We start from the raw sequence: 22,552 nt of genomic DNA, 5'->3' as shown, positions 1-22,552 counted from the left end.
CCAGGATGTAATTGGGTAATGAGCTCCCCCACCCACATACCCCCCATTTTGGTATTAAATTTGATCTTCGATTCTCATACTGGGCTGCAGCAGCTGTTGCTGAGACACTCTGGGTCTTTGAAAACCAGACTGGTGCTCGGAGCACATAAGCCACTTGAAGAGAAAGAGCCAGCTAAGTTGTTGCAAGCGAAAAATTTGGTTCTCATCACCACTAAAATGAAATGGCAGGGTTGTCCAGACTAGCCGGACCCCTTCCACTTACGAGAGCCTAAGGCTCTTCACACGCACTTCATGAATAATTCCCAGCCTGTTTTCTTATGTGTGAGTGGTACACTGGGGGTGACGTAAATTAAGTGTGAAAAACAAATGATGAATACGTTTCCGAGTGTCTGTATAAAGCGAGCCAAAGCAAAAAAAAAAAACACCCAGAGGACCTTCCAGCGAAAGATCTCAGGGAAAGAAAAAGAAAAGAAAAATACGAAAGAAAAGGTGCTGCTTACAATTAACTAAAAAAAAAAAAAAAGAAAAAAAAAGAAAAGAAATGAAAAAGTACGCCTGGCTTAAAGCGCTGCCAACTTTTCAGGCATTTCACCAAACATCTGGGTGTCTCGGGGACAGGATTTTTAAAGTCACGTCTTAGATCCACCGGTTGTATTTCTTTGCCTCGCGCTGCACATCTGTTTATAAAATGGACAAATAAAGAAAACTGTTTACTTTGCACATTGTTCATCTGTCTTACAAGGAAAGACGAGGAAGAAGATGGAGAGCTCCGCACGGGGTTCACTTTGGGAGAAGAGGAGGGTGCGTAGTTCCAACAGGCTTTCGTATTGTAAATATTCGCTGGCTTGTCACATTAAGCCTGGATTTCCAATCCGTAGACTTCTCCGGGCAGGGTGATTTAAGACTTCCGGCTCAAACCCCAATCCGGTCGTTGACATTACCGGTGACCCCGAGAATTTCACTTGACCTTCTAGCTCTTATCTTGTGGGTAAGCAGAGACGTCTTGATGCTGGTCTCGGATGCAAAGCTCTGCCAATGGCTTTCTTAAAAGGAACCCTGAAGGATTTAGTAGATAGATAGATAGATAGATAGATAGATAGATAGATAGATAGATAGATAGATAGATAGATAGATAGATAGATAGATAGATAGATAGATAGATAGATAGATAGATAGATAGATAGATAGATAGATAGATAGATAGATAGAAATTTTAGTATAGTAGGCAGGATAGATAGATAGATAGATAGATAGATAGATAGATAGATAGATAGATAGATAGATAGATAGATAGATAGATAGATAGATAGATAGATAGATAGATAGATAGATAGATAGATAGATAGATAGATAGATAGATAGATAGAAATTTTAGTATAGTAGGCAGGATAGATAGATAGATAGATAGATAGATAGATAGATAGATAGATAGATAGATAGATAGATAGATAGATAGATAGATAGATAGATAGATAGATAGATAGATACTGGGGTAAGCCTGGGCATGTGGGGCATTTTTTATTGGATTAATTTATTGATTGGTTTTATCCATCCATCCATCCAGTATCCAACCCTCTATACCCTCACACAGGGTCACGGGGGTCTGCTGGAGCCAATCCCAGCCAACACATGGAGCAAGGCAGGAACAAATCCCAAGGCAGGGTGCCAGCCCACCACAAGGCACACACGAGGGACAAAGAGGATCGTCAAGGCACCTAACCTGCATGGGAGGAAACTGGAGGAGACACGGGGAGAACATGCAAACTCCACGCAGGGAGGACCCGGGAAGCGAACCCAGGTCTCCTTACTGCGAGGCAGCAGCGCTACCACTGCACCACTCATCCTTCAAACACTCAGTCATTTTCTAACCCACTATGCCCTGAACAGGGTCGCAGGGGTGTGCCAGAGCTTATCCCAGCTAGCACAGGGTGCAAGGCAGGGAGCAAACCCTGGAGAGGGCACCAGTCCATCACAGGGTCAACACACACACGGCACTGTCAAGTGTCGCCAATCCACCTTAACCTGTATGTCTTTGGAAACCGACGCAGACACAGGGAGAACATGCAAACTCCAGAAAGGGAGGACTCGGGACGTGAACCCCTGGTCTTCTTAATGTGAGGCAGCAGCGTTACGACTGCACCACCCATCCTTCAAACAGGTAGATCTAATTCTCTGATGCATACAATCCACTCATTTAAGAGAACCGGTGTCACATGAATGCGTGTGATAAACTGCGAGGGAGAGGCGCGGGTAATTAATTAGCGGCAGCGGGCATTGCCACGGAAATAAAAAGGTGGGTACTAGTGTGTCGAAAGAAGAAAAAGAGAAGGGAGAAATGAGAGGACGATCGCTGGTGAGGAGGTATCCATGGGTGAGGGGGGGTGATGTCACAGCCTTGGCATAAACCGCTACCCAGGATAGACTACAGCTAGAGAATAAGAGTGGGGTCAAGGGCATCATGCAATGTATTCAAACAATCCTTGTCCAAATAAGACTGAAAACACAGAGTTAATGTCAGGGTGGGGGGTCTTCTCTGTTCCCTAAGCCTTTGTGCCTTTCTTTCCCTTCTCAGCCTTCGCTCACCTACTAGAACAAGCACAGTCATCCATTAAAAGGGCTCGGTTTGCCAGCCACCTCAATGGAGCATTTCTGGGGTGCCCCAGTTCATATCCATCGTCCTACCCCCCTTCTCTTGGCATCCATAGGACAACCAGGTCAGGTCATGTCAGGTTGGGGAGCATGCATTGGTACGGCACGGTGCCACACAACGAAACAGTTCGGGATCCTGGTTAGCATCCCCCCCCCCCAGGCAGACACGCAGTCCAGGCCCATCCTCGAGAAATGACCTTCTACCTGCCACAGACAGGTGCTATGTGGGTGTCCCCTTGGCCTGGTCCAGCCACTGGTGTCCTCAACAATGAGGGTCCTGTGAACTGGATCACCCTCGGGGAATCGCACCACATGGCTGTAGTGCCGTAACTGACGCTCCCTCACAATGCAGGTCATGAGCAACACAAAGTCAAAACGGTGGTACCCAAGGACCCGCTGAAGAGACACAGCACTGAAGGAGTCCAGTCATCATCTCAGGTCACTGGACAGGGTCCATGTCTCGCAAACCAGAAAGCACCAGGATTCTAAAGACTCGGACCTTTGTCCTTTTACAGAGATATTGGAAGTGCCACACACCAATTCTCAGTGACCTCATGACCCCCCCCATGCTCTCCCAATCCATCTACTGACTATCATTCATGGTAGCTCCAAAATCTGTACTCACCCCTACTTTCTCTGCTGTTCTTTTTCCGGTTTTCCGTGATGGTGATCTGCGCCCCCACCACCCTATCAAAGCACGGTGCTTTTCCTACATTGATGGATTGAAGGCCAGAGGTCCACATGGCCATCATCATCAAGTTCTTCCATGTGAACCCTGAAAACCATGAGGACTGACTGATCATTTATGTTAGGTAGAATGCCTTGTGGGGGCTGGCTGGGTGGTCTTGTTGCCTGGAACCCCTGCAGATTTTGTTTTTTTCTCTAGCTGTCTGCAGTTTTATTTTGTTTTTTCTGTCCTCCCTGGCCATCGGACCTTACTTTTATTCCATGTTAATTTTTATATATTTTGTCTTTTTTCTCTTTCTTCATCCTGTAAAGCACTTTGAGCTCCATCACTTGTATGAAAATGTGCTCTAGAAAGAAATATTCTTGTTGTTCATAGGAAGAGTCACCAGAGACATGAATGTCACTGCCGAGGTCAGTAAACCTCTCGACGAGGTCGGCACTCTCTCCACAGACAGACACACTGTTGTGCCCAAGAGGTCATTAAAGGCCTGCATCTTGGTTTTTATCTCAGACACTCGCAAGCCCAGACAACCCTTTGACGTCAAACGGCCGCTCCTGCTCCCTCGATGTCCAGAAGTTGCATCCCACCCATTAAGTGCCATTCCACATACTCCTTACGGGGCCTCATCCCGATTGGCTTGCCTCCTGTCAACTGCACACTCCCACCATTACTCCTGGTTTCTCCACAACCTTTTTCATTCCTTTCTTTATTCCATCTTCCCCATCTAATTTGCTCAAACTCCTTTTATAAATTTGTGGGTGAAGATCTTTGCTTAACAACCCATGGAGTGTCAGTGAGGAATAGCTGAGCCGAGTGTCTGCACATGAACAAGCATTCAGCTACTGTGACCACAAGGGGCATCAGTGATCCCCAAACCCAAGATACAGCAATACACCAGACATTATTAGAATAAAGGATTTTTATTCACATACAGCACTTCTTGAATCACCTTTCCAATATTCAGCCACAGTCTTCTTCTTCTGGCTGCTCCAGTTAGGGGTCGCCACAGTGGATCATCTTCTTCCATATCTTTCTGTCCCCATTTTCTTGCTCTGTTACCCCCACCACCTGCATGTCTACCCACATCACATCCATAAACCTTCTCTTAGGCCTTCCTCTGTTCCTCTTACCTGGCAGCTCTATCCTTAGCACCCTTCTCCCAATATTCCCAGCATCTCTCCTCTGCACACGTCCAAACCAACACAATCTCACCTCTCTGGCTTTGTCTCCAAGCAATCCAACCTAAGCAGTCCCTCTAATGTCATCAAGCAATCCTTCCTCCTTACGGCCTTCATGGAGTGTTGCCCGCTGTCTCCCGACTCTGACTCCAATGAAGTGTTTCCAGTGCTACGCTATATCCTTGAGGGAGCACTTCCGGGCCATAGAAAAAGTAGGGAAGTCCTCCCCCTCTGAACGCAACCTCTGATGATACCCAGGGACCCCAACAGGGCTGCACCTCCAGACTCCAAGCATCCCTGCAGGTGTCCCGAGTGGGTTACCATATGAAGACCATTGCCGCCTATTGTATGGAAAATGGAATGACTCCCAGTCCTCTGCTTTTCTCAGTCCCCCTGCTAAACGATACCAGCCGGGCACAGTTATTTTTCCATCCCGCCAGCCAATCCGTGTGCTTCATTGCACTGGCTTCCCTTCTGAGTAATGGAACATCTTTGGATCCAGCCGGGTTGTCCGTTCTCCTCCTACATTAATTTCCCCGTTCGCAGCATCACACAACCACAAGCCTGAGCCACACTGCTTTTACTAAAACTGTATCCAAACCACAGACCCCTAATGCACAGCACCACATGAGGACAGGACATGCAGTGTTGACGCTGTTTAGTGTCTTGAAAGGGAGCAGTGTCAATGGCCGATGTGGAGGTTCCAGGAGCCAGGGCTGGCTTTAGGCATATAGTTGAAGTAGGAACAGTCCACGGGGGGCCATGTCCAAAAGGTGGTGAACTCTGCACAGATAAGGCAGAACCACTGATGCCATGAGGCAGCATTACCAATTACATTGTCACCATGCCACGATCGATCGATATATAGATAGATACTTGATTAATCCCAAGGGGAAATTCACATACTCCAGCAGCAGCATACTGATAAAGAACAATATTAAATTATTAAATTAAAGAGTGATAACAATGCAGGTATACAGACAGACAATAACTTTGTATAATTTTAACGTTTACCCCCCCCGGGTGGAATTGAAGAGTCGCATAGTGTGGGGGAGGAACGATCTCCTCAGTCTGTCAGTGGAGCAGGACGGTGACAGCAGTCTGTCGCTGAAGCTGCTCCTCTGTCTGGAGATGATCCTGTTCAGTGGATGCAGTGGATTCTCCATGATTGACAGGAGTCTGCTCAGCGCCCGTCGCTCTGCCACGGATGTCAAACTGTCCAGCTCCATGCCCACAATAGAGCTGCCTTCCTCACCAGTTTGTCCAGGCGTGAGGCGTCCCTCTTCTTTATGCTGCCTCCCCAGCACACCACGGCATAGAAGAGGGCACTCACCACAACCGTCTGATAGAACATCTGCAGCATCTAATTGCAGATGTTGAAGGACGCCAGCCTTCTAAGGAAGTATAGTCGGCTCTGCCCTTTCTTACACAGAGCATCAGTATTGGCAGTCCAGTCCAATTTATCATCCAGCTGCACTCCCAGGTATTTATAGGTCTGCACCCTCTGCACACAGTCACCTCTGATGATCACGGGGTCCATGAGGGGCCTGGTCCTCCTAAAATCCACCACCAGTTCCTTGGTTTTGCTGGTGTTCAGGTGTAGGTGGTTTGAGTCGCACCATTTAACAAAGTCCTTGATTAGGTTCCTATACTCCTCCTCCTGCCCACTCCTGATGCAGCCCATGATAGCAGTGTCATCAGCGAACCTTTGCACGTGGCAGGACTCCAAGTTGTATTGGAAGTCCGATGTATATAGGCTGAACAGGACCAGAGAAAGTACAGTCCCTTGTGGCGCTCCTGTGTTGCTGACCACAATGTCAGACCTGCAGTTCCCCAGACACACATACTGAGGATTGTCTTTAAGATAGTCCACGATCCATGCTACCAGGTATGAATCTACTCCCATCTCTGCCAGCTTGTCCCTAAGGAGCAGAGGTTGGATGGTGTTGAAGGCACTAGAGAAGTCCAAAAACATAATTCTTTCAGCACCACTGCCTCTGTCCAAGTGGGAGAGGGATCAGTGTAGCATGTAGATGATGGCATCCTCCGCTCCCACCTTCTCCTGGTATGCGAACTGCAGAGGGTCGAGGGTGTGGCGGACCTGTGGCCTTAGGTGGTGAAGCAGAATGAATCACCCTATGTGAGATATGCTAGAACACCATTAAAGGAGCAGGACACAAGAAGATGGGATGAACTCTTGCACATGGCTTCACAATGTATACGCTTCCTCTAAAACTATTCGGTGTATACTGTTAGTGCCTGCATTAAAAACGTTCAAATATGCCAGGAAACATTCATAAGTTTGGTGCAAACTCTTGCTTTCTGCTAGACTAGACACTCCATTTTCTGGCAACAAAGATTGCTGAATTTGTATTGCCACTTCCTGGCCCTTTCCTTGATTTACCTGGCAACCCTCCCGTCTCCTGAAACTGCTGGAAGCCAAGCTTTGAAACAATCGCCCGCAATGTTTGGCTCGAGGGATCTGACTGACGAGCTTAGGTGAGCTTGGCTGCTCGGCCTGCTGCCTGGTGGCCGAAGGCCATGGCGTCTGGGATTTCAGCCGTTACGGAGTTGGACGTGGCTGCTGTCACTGCCTTGGAGGCACATTATTTCAGCTTTACAAAAACGTCTTCTTTCAGCGTCCACCAATACACCTTGAATAACAGGTGAGACTTCTCATTAGTAATATTCTAATTTCTGAAACTCTACTTATTAAAAAGTCACCAAGTCCAGAAAGGAGAGTGGAGAATTTGACGTGAAAACGCACAATTGAAAATGGGAGCTGCTGCTGCTAAAAAAAAACAAAAAATCATAAAGGTCTGCAGTCCAGTCCACATAACTGGTTTTAAGTTTGACTAATTTTGGTTTTCCAGTTGTATTTTGGTGGACCTTTTATGCTTACATTAGTTTTTGGGACACAGATTTCAATTCTCCTAACCCTTTTATTATTTTTATTATTATTATAACGTCTTTTTCAATGCCAATTTATTTATCACAGGTGGAGTGTTTGTTACTGCCGTCCTAAGGAAACAAATTGGAAATGCACAGCGAGTCACCTTCAAGACGGTTATAAAAGGTGCACCTCCTAGTCACCCAAGTTTCTACGCTGCTCCTTCGATGTTCAGCAGGTTTGACCCACCCCCCTAAAGTGCCATTCCACACAGGACCTCATCCCGATTGCCTTGCCTCCCGTCAACTGCACACTCCCGACTTTACTCCTGGTTTCTCCACAAACTTATTCTCCCTTCTCTTTCTTCTTGTTCCTTTCTTTATTCCATCTTCCCCGTCTATCTTGCTCAAACTCCTTTTAAACATTTGTGGGTGAAGATTCTTTGCTTAACAATCCATGGAGTGTAAATGAGGAGCAGTTGAGCCGAGCACTTGCACATGAACAAGCAATCAGCTAGTGCGACCACAAGGGGGCATCAGTGATCCCCAAACCCAAGCCACAGCAATACACCACACATGATTAGAATAAAGGATTTTTATTCACATACAGCACTTCTTGAACCACCTTTCCAATAACCAGCCACAGTCTTCTTTTTTTAGCTGCTCCCATTAGGGGTCGCCACTTTGGATCATTTGTTTCCATCTCTTCCTGTCATCTCCATCTTGTTCTGTCACCCCCCATCACCTGCATGTCCTCTCTCACCACATCCATAAACCTTCTCTTAGGCCTTCCTCTGTTCCTCTTGCCTGGCAGCTCTATCCTTAGCACCCTTCTCTCAATATACTCCTCATCTCTCATCTGCGGATATCCAAACCAACGCAATCTCGACTCTCTGAATTTGTCTCCAGACTGTCCAACCTGAGCAGACCCTCTAATGTAATCAAGCAACATGAAAATGAAAAATGAAAACTGAAATTGCCAGCTGCTGCTAAAAAGTCACAAAAGTCCGCTGGCTATCCACATAAATTGAATGATTTAATGAGTTAAATTGTTTTTGGCTTTCCAGGTGTATTTTGGTGGGCCTTTTCAAGCTCGTATTAGGTTTTGGAACACATAGATTTCAATTCTCTTAACCCTTTTTTTATTATTAGGATTACCGTATATATTAGTGTATAAGTCGCATCTTGAAACCAGTCTCACACCAGTTAGTCAGACACATCAAATTTTGTTGCAGCAGCACGGTTACCAGTTTCTTTTGCCACTTCAAGGACTTTTAATGTAAAACCAGCTTCATATTTTCTTCTATCGTAGATAAGGGATGCTCTTACGATAAGGGTGTGAGATACCAAAAACACAAATCAGTGCAAACGTCGGTTCGGAATAGTTTGGGTATGACCGTGTGGTCACGTAAGCACAATACATAGAAACAAAAGGCCGTATGCTCCGTGGTTACTCTCTCAGGTGGACGTTAGCATATCATAATCGCTTGGACCAATAGCGTGAGTTTTCTGCATTCGGCTTATACGACCAACATTATAAAATACCGGAAATTATACAGTAAGACCAAGCCGTGACTTATACATGGGAGAGCTAAACGCGAGTATATGCAGTACGTCTTTGTCATTGCTACTTTATTTATCACAGGTGGAGTGTTTGTTACTGCCATACTAGGGAAACAAACCAGAAATGCACGGCGAGTGTTGTCACCATCAGGACGGTTATAAGAGCTGCTCCTCCTAGTCACCTGAGTTTGCAGAAGAAAAACACAAACAGTTGCCGTGCCTTTCTTTGGTTAGCGTTGGGTCAAACAAATCGAGTGCAAACAAATTTCAACTACGAGTTTGGAGTTTGGTTTTCGATTCGTCGATGGGATCCTTTGACTTTCCCATCACGAATCTCTGCCCATCTTCTGGTTTGCATCTTATCTTCTGTTCCTTTCCAAAACCATTCCCTGCCTTTCTCAGTCTCTTTAACAATAACCCACCTACAGAGGCATGCAAAAATGTGTGCCCCCTTGCTTAAAATGGGTTGCTATAAAAGAGAAGGAGATCACCAAAACACATCAGGTCAACTGTTAATCGCATGTCTAAAAGACATTGATGATCAAATACCAGCAAAGAAAAGACATTTTGAATAAAAAAAGGACGTAAACAGGGCAATTAAAAAATAAAGCGGACCAAAATGAACACAGTGGCACACAACGGTGCCATCTTGATTCGTATGCCGTTCGACACCTTATGCAAGATTAGTGGATTGTTTTTGTTTTGTACAATTGTACAGTGAAAAAAGGAAAGGAGCACCATGCAAAAGTTTGGGCACCCCAAAATATTTGGGGTCTCAGATGTCTCCTAAGCTGGTCTCAAACCTTAGCTCCTTAGGGCTTGTTTACAGTCATTGTTAGGAGGTCCCAAGTGGCACAAATTGTTAAAGCTGTATACATTTTTGGACTCCTCAAATCTCATCCTGGCAATCAGCAGCCACGGGCTCCTCTAAGCAGTTGCCCAGCACTAAAGATAAATAAAAGACTTGATGCTCATAAAGCAGGAGAAGGAAGGTGACCAAAAGATAGCAAAGGGTCTTCAGGTTCGCCGTTTCCTCAGTTCGTAATGTTATTATTTTAATGGCAGTTCACAGGAACGGTGGAGGTCAAGTTGAGGTCTGAAAGACCAAGAAAACCCTCTGAACGAACTGCTCTTTGGATTGCTAGAAAGGCAAATAAATACCCCCTGTTTGACAGCAAAAGACCTTCATGGAGATTCAGAAGATTTTGGAGTGGTGGTCCACTGCTCTGCTGTGCAGTGACACCTGAACAAATAGGACGTTCATGGTAGAGTCAGTAGAAGAAAACCTTTCCTGCGTCCCAGCCTCAACATGCATCACCTGAAGTTTGCAGATGAACATCTAAACAGGCCCGATTCTAGAAACAAGTCCTGTGGACTGGTAAAGTCAAAACAGAACATTTTTGGCCACAATGTGCAAAGGTATGTTAGGAGAAGAAAAGGGGGCCAAATTCCAAGAAAAGACTCCAACTATTCAGCATGGTGGTGGATTGATCAGCTTTGAGCTTGTATGGAAGCCAGTGGCACAGGGGACAGGTCATTGGGTGAGGGAAGAATTAATTCAAATAAATAGCAACAAATTCTGGAAAGCAAACATCACAGCATCTGGCGTTAAGAAGAGGATGGGGGTCCTCCAAAATGACAATCTGAAACACATTTCCAAATCTACAATGGAATACCTCAAGGGGTGCAAGCTGATGGTTTTGGTACCCTCTTGCAATAAATGCCCTTTAATTTGAATCCAGGATTAGTTTGGGTGTTTGGGGATCTGTGGAGCCCCCTAACCTTCACAACTGTTTTTTTTCCAGTTTTGTTGCCTTTTTCTCCCAGTTACTATACAAATATTCTGGCTAGATGGCTAAGCATAATAGGTGTGTTGTCTGTATCCGACATTGTGGATAAACTCTAAAACAAAACCTTCTGAAGTATCACTGAAGTATTCCCAAGCTCAGGTCGTGATATCCATTACTGACATCTGAGGGATCCGAGAAGGTGGATTTCAGTCTTGCCCTTAACACACCGAGATTGGACCGGGTTCTTTGAATCTTTTAATTGTAATTGTCCACTGTAGAGGGTAAAATACCCAAAATCCTACCCATTGGTCTTTGAGGAAGGATGCTCACGAAGTGTTGGATTGATCGTGAACGCATCTGTTGACAATATGGAGGAGTCTCAGCCCATCTTTGCTCTTGTAGGACTCATCCTCTTTTTGGAAGCTCCTTTGATACTTGAGCACGATTTCCTCCATCCGCTTCACATCACCTTGTGATTTCAACTTGTCACATCGTCATTAGCCCTAAACTACTCCTGTCACAACTTTTTTGGAACGTGTTGCAAGAATCAATTTCAGAATTGATGTATATACCTTCAAAAAACAAACCGATGCAATTGATTAGGTAAAAGTTGCTGGTCTTTAATGCTGTGCCACGTAGGAGTGTCTGAGGGCCACCTTATAGGCTCATTAGATTCTAGCACTCTCACGCCAAGACTCAAGGGGGCGCCGTCACTGGCAGTATTCTCTCTTATTTCCACCCACACCTCAGAGAAAACATACAATGTGGACAACTCACTCCGCCCCTTCCAGTCCGAGGACTAGAAGACAGCGATGGTCCCAGAAGATTATGTCCCATTTGGGAAGGAGCAGAGTGCCGGATGGAGCTCCTACCCCTAAACACTAGCCCTTGTCTGGAAGGCCATACAGCCCAATAATTGTTGTTCTTGTTTGGACCATCATGCGCTGGTATGATTTGCCTGGCCAGCACTGTTATTCAAAGGAAAGTAAAGCGCCAAGTGAAATTGCTCCCATGGGTTTGAACCAGAACTTCATCCAGTTGTAGACACTGAGAGGAAACTGCGTGTAGCCACAGATGCAGAGTGAAATGGCATCTCTGCTGTAGGGACCGACTGAGGTGTTATCCATTATCAAGAATTTAAATGAAGTGCTACAAATGGATCAGACTGGAGCTGCACCTCATCTCCGCGACTGGACTCAAACTGCACTCGCATCTCAGATGCTAACTGAAAGTGCAGTCCATTTCCAGGCCCCGAGTGAAACTGCATCCAACTCTGACTAGTAATGGAAACTGCATTAAGTCATGAACAATAACGTTTAACGTAGCCAGACACCTGCAGTGACTGGCACTGCACACTGTACATCCCTGAGCCATAAATGAAGCTAATCAAACTCTGGCACATGAGGGGGATCCTTTTCCCTCCTGAACGAGGAGTGATTGAAGCAGTAATATAAATTCGGACAATGATCTAAACGTACAGGACTGTTCTTGAACAGACATCAAGAAATGGCCTGTCAATTGAACTATGCAGTCCTGGATGTTAAAAAAAAATATATAAATTGGATAAAATAAGGCAAAATGTGAACTTATTGATAATGTGCATTGGTTAAATATGGAGCTAATGCATCATACCAGTTCCATCATGTACTATTTATGTGCTTTCCCACAGCTTCTGTTTAGGCCCAGGTGCTACGATCAGGGACCCCAGAGCGCTAATGAGGAAGTCAGCACCGCGCAATATCCGCACGTCAATACCCGTCCAGCCAATTCCCCCAGCAACACCCTGGAGCCACCCTCCAGGAGCCCAAGTGCTCCATTTCTATTTATTTAAAAAACATAACTCCATAACGTGCTTCATCACATGATGATGACAGCAGGGTGGCCCCGCCCCTTATGGGTTCAATCCACAAAGTGCAAGAAACACAGAAGAACAACATAAAATACACAGAAGCTAAGTGGTAATAAACAAGGCAATATTTACAAAAATACAGAAGTACAATGCACCTCCAGGAGGAGGAGTATAGGGACCTAATGAAGGACTTCTAACTTCTAACCACAGTAAAAATATGTTCTATGTTCTTCGTAGGGGACTGTACTTTCTCCAGTCCTGTTCAGCCTTTATACATAGGACTTCCAATACAACTCGAAGTCCTGCCACGTGCAAAAGTTCACTGATGACACTGCTATCGTGGGCTGCATCAGGAGTGGGCAGGAAGATGAGTATAGGAACCTAATCAAGGACTATGTTAAATGGTGCGACTCAAACCACCTAAACCTGAACACCAGCAAAACCAAGGAGCTGGTGGTGGATTTTAGGAGGACCAGGCCCCTCATGGACCCCGTGATCATCAGAGGTGACTGTGTGCAGATGGTGCAGACCTATAAATATCTGGGAGTGCAGCTGGATGATAAATTAGACTGGACTGCCAATACTGATGCTCTGTGTAAGAAAGGACAGAGCCGACTATACTTCCTTAGAAGGCTGGCGTCCTTCAACATCTGCAATAAAATGCTGCAGATGTTCTATCAGACGGTTGTGGTGAGCGCCCTCTTCTACACGGTGGTGTGCTAGAGAGGCAGCATTAAGAAGAGGGACGCCTCACGCCTGGACAAATTGGTGAGGAAGGCAGGATCTATTGTGGGCATGGAGCTGGACAGTTTGACATCCGTGGCAGAGCGATGGGCGCTGAGTAGACTCCTGTCAATCATGGAGAATCCACTGTGTCCACTGAACAGGATCATCTCCAGACAGAGGAGCAGCTTCAGCGACAGACTGCTGTCACCATCCTGCTCCACTGACAGACTGAGGAGATCGTTCCTCCACCACACTATGTGACTCTTTAATTCCACCCGGGGGGGTAAACGTTAACATTATACAAAGTTATTGTCTGTCTGTATACCTGCATTGTTATCACTCTTTAATTTAATATTGTCTTTATCAGTATGCTGCTGCTGGAGTAGGTGAATTTCCCCTTGGGATTAATAAAGTATCTATCTAATATCCATCCATCCATTTTCCAACACGCTGAACACAGGGTCACGGGGGTCTGCTGGAGCCAATCCCATCCAACACAGGGCACAAGGCAGGAACCAATCCCGGGCAGGGTGCCAACCCACCGCAGGACACACACAAACACACCAAGCACACACTAGGGCCAATTTAGAATCGTCAATCCACCTAACCAGCATGTCTTTGGACTGTGGGAGGAAACCCACACAGACACGGGGAGAACATGCAAACTCCACGCAGGGAGGACCTCTATCTAATATAATATTTCAAAATAAACCAAAAAATGACACAGAAAAGGAAAACAAACAGAAGGCAGGCTGAAACCTGACACCCTAAAGTAAATTAAATATTTAAACTGAAACTTTGAAAATAGGGTTACTTTAAAACTGATTTTCACTCACTCCACCGTCAAATATAAACTGTATCTTACAGCGTTTTCGTAAAATTTGAAGCCTATTAAGCTAGGCAAATGTTTTATTTAAAAAAGTTACACACGTGTTGTTATTTCATCAAGCGGAGTATCTAATGATTTTCACACTTACCTGACTAGACCCAGATACACAGGTTAGAAAGACGGCAAAGCTCAATTCCACAAAGAGTCCGTCCACTTTCTTTAGGAGCATAATGGAGTCCGGAGTTGTGTGCTTTTAGCCTGTACAAAGAAAAATGAACTGCGGTTATTATAAGTAACTGGAAAAAAAAACCCCGAAAAGGTGCCACTAGACAGGTTAACCGTTAGTGATCTCAAAATACGTACAGTACGTTCCTGATGCCTTTGGAATACAAGGTGCAATTCCAGTATACCTTAAAGTAGCGTTTCTTAAACCGGGCGCCACGTAACCTCTCAACCTCGGGTTGGGGCCGAGTCATGACTTTCCAAGACGGGGTGGGTTAATGATCGGCGGGAATTCTACAAGGAGGTAAAAACGAGAAAGCGAGTGATGGCAACTCTACAATTGGGGGAAACAAAAAAACCACGAGACGACGATCATCGGAAAATTTACAAGGGAAAAAATGAGAAGACATTCAGCAGCAGTGAGTCTACAAGAGGGGGGTGACGAGACGACGATCTTCAGCAAGTCTACAAGGGGGGGGAGTAAAAAAAAAACCACGAGACGACGATTGTTGGCAAGTCTACAAGGGGGGGTGATGAGACGATGATCGCCAGCAACTCTACAATTGGGGGAAACAAAAAACCACGAGACAACGATCGTCGGAAAGTTTACAAGTGGAAAAAGAGGACAATCGGTGGCAAGTCTACAAGGGGGGTGACAAGACGATGATCTTCAGCAAGTCTACAAGGGGGGGGGGGACCACGAGACGACGATCATTGGAAAGTTTACAAGTGGAAAAAGAGGACAATCGGTGGCAAGTCTACAAGGGGGGTGACGAGATGATGATCACCAGCAACTCTACAATTGGGGGAAACAAAAAACCGCGAGACGACGATCGTCGGAAAGTTTACAAGGGAGGGAAAAAATGAGAAGACATTCAGCAGCGTAAGTCTACAAGGGGGGAGAAAAAAAAAACCCACGAGACAACGATCGTCGGCAAGTCTATAAGGGGGGGTGACGAGACGATGATTGCCAGCAACATCTACAATTGGAGGAAACAAAAAACCACAAGACGACGATCGTCGGAAAGTTTACAAGGGAGGGAAAAAGATGACAATCGATGGCAAGTCTACAAGGGGGGTGACGAGACAATGATCTTCAGCAAGTCTACAAGGGGGGAGAAAAAAAAAAACCACGAGACGACAATCGATGGCAAGTCTACAAGGGGGGTGACGAGACGATGATCACCAGCAACTCTACAATTGGGGGAAACAAAAAACCACGAGACGACGATCGTCGGAAAGTTTACAAGGGAAAAAAAGATAACAACCGGTGGCAAGTCTACAAGAGGGATGGAACCCCTGGATGACATACCACAGCAGAAAAAAAATGAGAAAACAAAAATTTAAGAAGCACTGCCTTAAAGGGTGTTTTGAATGGATTAAATTTTAATGTGCTTTTCTGAGAAATTAATTTTAGGAGACGACGATTAGCGGCAACACTAAAAGGGGGGGGGGGGGGGGGGGGGGGAATGAGAAGACGTTCAGCAGCAGTAAGTCTACAAGGATGGTGACAAGAAGATGATTGTTGAAAAAATCTACTTTGAATGAGACAACGATCATCAGCAAGTCTACAAGGGGAAAAAAAAAAAAAAAAGACAACGATTGTTGGCAAGTCTACATGGAGGATCGATCCTCTGGATGACATGACACCACACACAATTGCTGTGGTGTCGAGGACACAAAAAAGGCAAAACTAGATAACGAGAAAAAAAATGTAAGAACCAGTGCCTTAAAGGGTGTTTTGGATGGACTGTATTTTAATGTGCATTTCAGAGAAATGAAGTTTAGGAGCTGCAGTGGTACAGTAGGTATGGCTGCTTCCTCAAAGCTGTACCCTCTGGGTGCTTACCCAGCAAAGGAAATTTTTTCATGAACCAGGGATTTTTTTTTTTTAGAAACTCAAACTTTTGTAGCGTCCCCATCGTAGGAACTTGGACCATTTGTAGCTCATGGTAGGTAGCTGCTGGTACTTTTATTAGGTTCTCCTCCATGGTATGTACTTATTGTTCAACCAGGAACTATCACGGATGGGGCTCAGGTGATAAATTGTGCAGATTAGTTGATTAGCACTGACGCCATCTTACCAAAACTACTAGTAGTCTGGACTTTGGAGAGTTACCTGTGAAGATGGAGCGCAGCACTTTGCACCACATAACGCTTTCTAGATTCCTCCCTGGTGCGTCATGCCATGCACCACACTGAAGTAATAATCTCCCCAGCGTAGTTGCAATAGCTTTGAAGCAATAATGTGAATCCCTGTAAACTTGCACACCACATCACTCTTCATAGCTGCCTGCTGGATGTGCCGCCTGATACAACACATAAAAGCAATAATCTCACCGGCTAAGTCCAGAGTGCGTAGAAGCAATGGGTGAAGTGTCCCCACTGAAAATCCCAAACGTGCTTCACTTTTCACAACCACCTCACTGGTGTACCATTTAATGTGCCGCACTGAAATAATAATTTCTCCTGTGAAGTCCAGAGCACACAGAAGCCATTAAAGTGCCCCTCAGGGTGGTTTGAGTGTCCCACATGTTCTCCTGAACACCTGAACACGCCTCACTTCACACCGTATCACTCTTCCAAGCACGTCACGCATTTTACAACACATGAAAGTGGCCAGGGGCCATTTCCCTGGATATATGTTCTTGTTCTGTGCCTGCTTCTACGTGTAGTTTCATCTTCGTCTGAGGAACAAGCAAGTCAAGTCAAGTTGGAGAGCATGCACTGGTACAGTGCGTTGCCCCCCACCCCCTCCAGAAATGACCTTCTATCTGCCACAGCCAGGTGTTACATGGACGACCCCTTGGCCTGGTCCAGCCACTCGAGTCCCCAACAATGAGGATCTTATGAGCCGGATAACCCTCGGGGTTAGCCATAACTAACGCTCCCTCACAATGCAGGTAATGTGCATCATTCTGGACTCCATGAGCAACACAAAGTCCCACCGGCAGTACCCAAGGATTTTCCGGAGAGACACAGTACCAAAGGAGTCCAGTCTTCATCTCAGGTCACCGGATAGCATCCATGTCTCGCAACCATATAGCAAGACAGGAAGCACCAGGACTCTAAAGACTTGGACCTTCGTCCTTTTGCATAGATATCAGGAGCGCCACACAATGCTTTCCAGCGACCTCATGACCCCCACATGCTCTCCCAATCTGTCTACCAACTTCATAGGAAGAGTTTAGAGGAACAACAATAAATCTTCACTAACACCAGCATCCCAGTAGGACAACAATTGACTTTTCATTCAGGTGGCTGTTCACGGTGGTGGAAGGAGGGTCATTCCATTCACAATCATCATCATCATCATCTGCATTTGTTGTACCGGACTGTCAGGTTTCATTTGCTCACTGCTAGTCAAGTCATTTTCATCGTTGGGGAAGTTGGGTGGTATCTGCGTGCACGTCCTTTAATTATTTTTTGCCATCTTTATTCATTTAATATGTTTCTTTATTAATTAAATTATCAATTCATTCACTGATTAATTCCCATTATAGCGAATACCGAAGTAACATATTTTTCAGAATAATGAATATTTTTTGTGGGCCCGGACAAATATTCATAGAACATCATGTTAAACAAATCTCATTTTAACGAAATATGAATCTCAGTATAATGAACATTTTTGCGACCAAAAAATTGTCACCGAAGATAATAATGTGATGCAAAAAATACTTAACGCCACTCTGTCTGGTGCAAAATTTCCAGTCTTGGCAAGCATGTAGGCGCGACATCACACACATAGAGCCGAATTTGGAGTCAGTGGTCCACTAAGCATCCACGTGGGTAGTCTTGTTTTATGCAGATACTGAACTGTTGGAGTTTCATAGCGCTTCTCAACGTTTTCTTTGAGATGAACAAAATGGCGCCAGTTTATGCTAAAAGAAGAATGAACAATCCTGGAAAAAGTTGATTCCGGAATGAAGAAAAATGACATAGCAGAAACATTTTGGAATTGCACCTTCATCTTCATCTAACGACTTGTTTTCATACCTGAATTTCTATTAACAAAAAAGTTACACCTAACATCTTGTTTTCATTCTGTGTTCATTCCTGTGTTTCTAATAAAAAGTTACATCTAACGTCTCATTTTCAAATAAATTGTTTTTTGCAATACACGAAGCACTGTGTTTTTATACAGGTATTGACAAGCTTGGCTCACAGAGTTGCACGAGAAAGAAGAGGAGTCCAGGTTTTCAAGGAAAAATCCAGGAACTTTATTACTGTTAAGAGAAGGCAGGTCCAGTCTCGAGCCTTCATTCAGAACAGGAGCTGTTAGGAGCCACAGCACAGACGAGAGTCCTGGTTTAGCTCCCATCTTCAGCAGCAGCTCGGAATCACCGCTATGGCAGACACGGTCTGGAGAAGACAGATCAGGATTGTGTGAGGAACAGCAGATCACAGCCCGGTGTTGAATATTAAACATTGTGCGACAAACACGGTACACGGTAACTCTGATCCTGTAGAAGATAACCAATTACGGTTTACTAGACACAGCAGAGCAGCTCCAGAGCGGTCCTTGCTCCGCTACCGTTATACATGGCGAAACTCCAGCAGCCCCAGTCACAATACTATACATATTTTCCCCATTTTATTATAACGAAATATTTTATGGTCCCGCGAGTTTGGTTATAATGGGATTCCACCTGTGTTACTCCAGCGGGTTGCAAAGTTGTTTCTTCGTCCAGCCAATCAACCCATCCGTCTTTCCACTCTGGCCTCCTATCCTGGCTGGGATGCCCGTTCTCCCTCTTGGGCATCCACTGTATCTCCCATTAACTTTCAGGACGGCATGGAAACAACGTTCGCCCAAAGTAAAGTGTCTATAAAAACGACTGAGAAGTTCAAGAATGGCCGCGGATGAATAATCACGTCGCTCATCCACATCCACTACTGCAGACAGTAATGAATGAGACTCCTACAGGCAAGCTGTTAATTATCAGGACCTCAAAACGTTAATTTGGTATTTCATAAAATATTTAGTGACTTTCGAGATTGTTAAAAAAAAAAACCAAAAGAAATACACAGTGTGCTCTTCTTTAATTCCAGGCATAAAGTACAACAATTGCATGAACAATGCACAGATGGCAAAAATTATCAAGAAATTTTAGAAAAATGTGCTTTTAAAATAAAAAAAAAAAAAAGCAGCAGAAGACTGAGCTAGTACTTTTCTTTTTCGAAATTTGGCAAGACGAGGCAGCATTAGGAACTCGGAAGGCGGTGTTGCAAGCCCAGAGAACACGTGTTTTTTGTCTAGTGGCACCTTGTCGATACGTAGAAACGAGACAATTAGCCAAATCTTCACACTTCGCCACGACCTCCGAGGTTAACTTCTCACAGGGTGTCTCACATGCAGCAATGCAAAAAAAAAAACCGACAGACTGAAGGAGGGAGCGTAAAGGCGCGTAAGTGTCGGCGTGTCCACACAGCTGTACTCCTATTTGGGTCACTCCATTCAGGAACGCAGATTTTTGCAGTTAATCAAGAACAACTGGATGTTTGTTTTTCTGTTTATTGGATGCAGCTCGGCGTTTCGTTGAAAAGACTTGCATTACAGGCCCATAAAAACATACGCCACTGCATCCTACGCTCGTTTCAAATGCGCCTTATTTTCCCTTCACTCGAGGAAGCAAATAAATAGAAACATCCATTTAGAAGATAGCGACTCAAAGATAATGAAATTAACTAAAAAGGTCAGCAATAGTTTAACATGTTCTGTTAAATGAGGAGACAAAATAAAATCCAATTATTTAACGTTGTGAAGAACAATACCGAGCTCTGTAACCACAAGCTTTTATTAGGCTTATTTAATTAAGCCAAACTTTTATGAACTGTGTAATAATAATTAATAATAATAATAATTCTTTGCATTTATATAGCGCTTTTCTCACTACTCAAAGCGCTCAGCAATTGCAGGTTAAGGACCTTGCTGAAGGGCCCAACAGAGCAGAGTCCCTATTGGCATTTACGGGATTCGAACCGGCAACCTTCCGATTGCCAGTGCAGATCCCTAGCCTCAGAGCCACCAGTCCGCCGTAAGATGACCACTAGGGGGCATGCCAGCCACCAAACCCGACAAAGACAGACGCAGGAGGCACACTTATACAAATATAAGGCCTTTTCATTTTCTTTCACCTCGTGGGAAATGCCTTCCTCGTTTCCCACAGGCACAACACAGTCTCAAGCACAAACCGAACGCTTTTTCCTTCTCTCTCTCTCTCTCTCTCTCTCTCTCTCTCTCTCTCTCCTTTCTCCTCCACTCCTCTCTGGCAAGCTTTGTCCACCTTCCACCCGACTCTGGCTCCCTGACTCTTTTTATAGCCCAACCAGGAAGTACTCCAGGTGTTTCATGACCCATTTCCGGCTGCACTTCCGGGTGTGGTGGGCCCGCATGGGCCCAGGAACCAGCGCAGATCCCAACAGAGTTGTAGAGAACTCCATCTTCCTTGGAGCCCTGTGGGAATCTGGAGGCACCTCCGCCACACCCATAGGGGGCATGCAGTCTGGCGTCCTGGGGGAGGTACTGATCACTCCGTGCTTGTTCCCCAGGACCATATAAAGAAAGAGGCGTCCTGGCCGGGCCGTCCACCACAACTGTTAAGAACTACATGGCAGTGGACTATCATATTATATAATCAACAACTACTAGGAAGACTTACACAGCCTAGAATGGCCCACATTTTGCATTTTTGCTAATTTACAACTTCTAAAATGAGTGATATGACAACAACAAAACGAAGAAATCCACCAAATGCATCATTTGTTTAAGCACTGCTCAGTTTTTACACAGGAGAAGATGAAAGGAGTAACCGACGATCTGTAGACATTGCTCTACATACTTATACGGATGCAATCCATAGGCCACATGTTGAACAAACAAGCAACGGTGAAGAGCAATCCTGGCGAGCTTCCCAAAATATAAAGCTGCAGAGCAGACATTTCTCAGGACATCTGGGCACGAAAGGAAGAGGGCTCCCTTATTTTGGGGGTGGACCGCTCTGGTTTGTATCTTGATCCTTCATGTTTGAAAATACTTTGTCACTACGCGAACAGGAGCTACGACGCGTTTGCTGATCTTTAGACTCCACATTGCATACACACACACACACACACAGACAAAGGCTTTCTGAAGTTCGTCAGGACTCCCTGAAAAGCAAATAAGCAGCGGAAGTCTTAGCTGCAAAATGAGAATGATAAAATAATAAACTTTTTTAATAATGCATACGTATACAGTATATACATACACTATACTGTATGCACATACTCATCTATATGGGGGGGCATGTATATCATTATATACACACACAAGGGTGGGCAAAAGTAGGCTTACAGTTGTGAGTACACGAAACATATCCATCTTTTAGGTAATGTGAGCCACTTAAATTGTACCCAAGTGCACTGTGCCATTGTGACATTCTTTTAAGTTAATAAAGCTATTGTAATAATCATTACCTGCATGTCTTTTTCCATGCACACAACTTACGTTTGCCAACCCCTGTCTATATATCACCATGCACGTGTGTGTGGGACACAACTTAAGGGTTTTCATGATGGTATGTAACCACTGGACCAGGGGGTGGCGCTGTATACCAATGCCTTCTCTTCTCTTCCCTCTGCAGAATGGAAGACTGAGGGCCACTCCACCTCTGATGTCACTTCCTGTCTGTCCGTCTGGACCCTCCCCTTCCTTCCTTGTGACCTCATAACCTGGAAATCAGTCATCTTGAGTCAGTTCTGTGAAGAACTTACATCTGTGAGGACGATTCTGCAATTGTGGGTTTTCCTTTTTCTTGAAACCTTCCAGTTATAAGGGATCGCCAAGGTGGAGCCCCCCTAACACACACACACACACACACAGACACCCCTAGCTGAAGTACCCAGCATTGCAAAGCTATATACAGTAATCCCTCCTCCATCGCGGGGGTTGCGTTCCAGAGCCACCCACGAAATAAGAAAATCCGCAAAGTAGAAACCATATGTTTATATGGTTATTTTTATATTGTCATGCTTGGGTCACAGATTTGAGCAGAAACACAGGAGGTTGTAGAGAGACAGGAACATTATTCAAACACTGCAAACAAACATTTGTCTCTTTTTCAAAAGTTTAAACTGTGCTCCATGACAAGACAGAGATGACAGTTCTGTCTCACAATTAAAAGAATG

At 44.9% G+C, this 22,552-nt stretch overlaps 1 protein-coding gene across 2 annotated transcripts in view; it reads right to left on the bottom strand.

The window, feature by feature from the left end:
* adamtsl3 (ADAMTS-like 3) overlaps positions 1-22,552 on the bottom strand; it is a 537,604-nt gene that overhangs the window by 499,692 nt on the left and 15,360 nt on the right. For both annotated transcript variants that reach the window (XM_051920412.1, XM_051920411.1), the window contains exon 2: positions 14,310-14,419. In XM_051920412.1, coding sequence (XP_051776372.1) covers positions 14,310-14,390 — 81 coding nt within the window. In that variant the 5' untranslated portion in view covers positions 14,391-14,419. The remainder of the gene's footprint in view (positions 1-14,309; positions 14,420-22,552) is intronic.

This window comes from Erpetoichthys calabaricus, chromosome 17 (assembly GCF_900747795.2).
Source record: "Erpetoichthys calabaricus chromosome 17, fErpCal1.3, whole genome shotgun sequence".
In the NCBI taxonomy this organism is placed as follows: domain Eukaryota; kingdom Metazoa; phylum Chordata; class Cladistia; order Polypteriformes; family Polypteridae; genus Erpetoichthys; species Erpetoichthys calabaricus.
The sequence above is the reverse complement of the archived record's forward strand: the minus strand, read 5'-3'. Positions and strand labels throughout refer to the sequence as shown.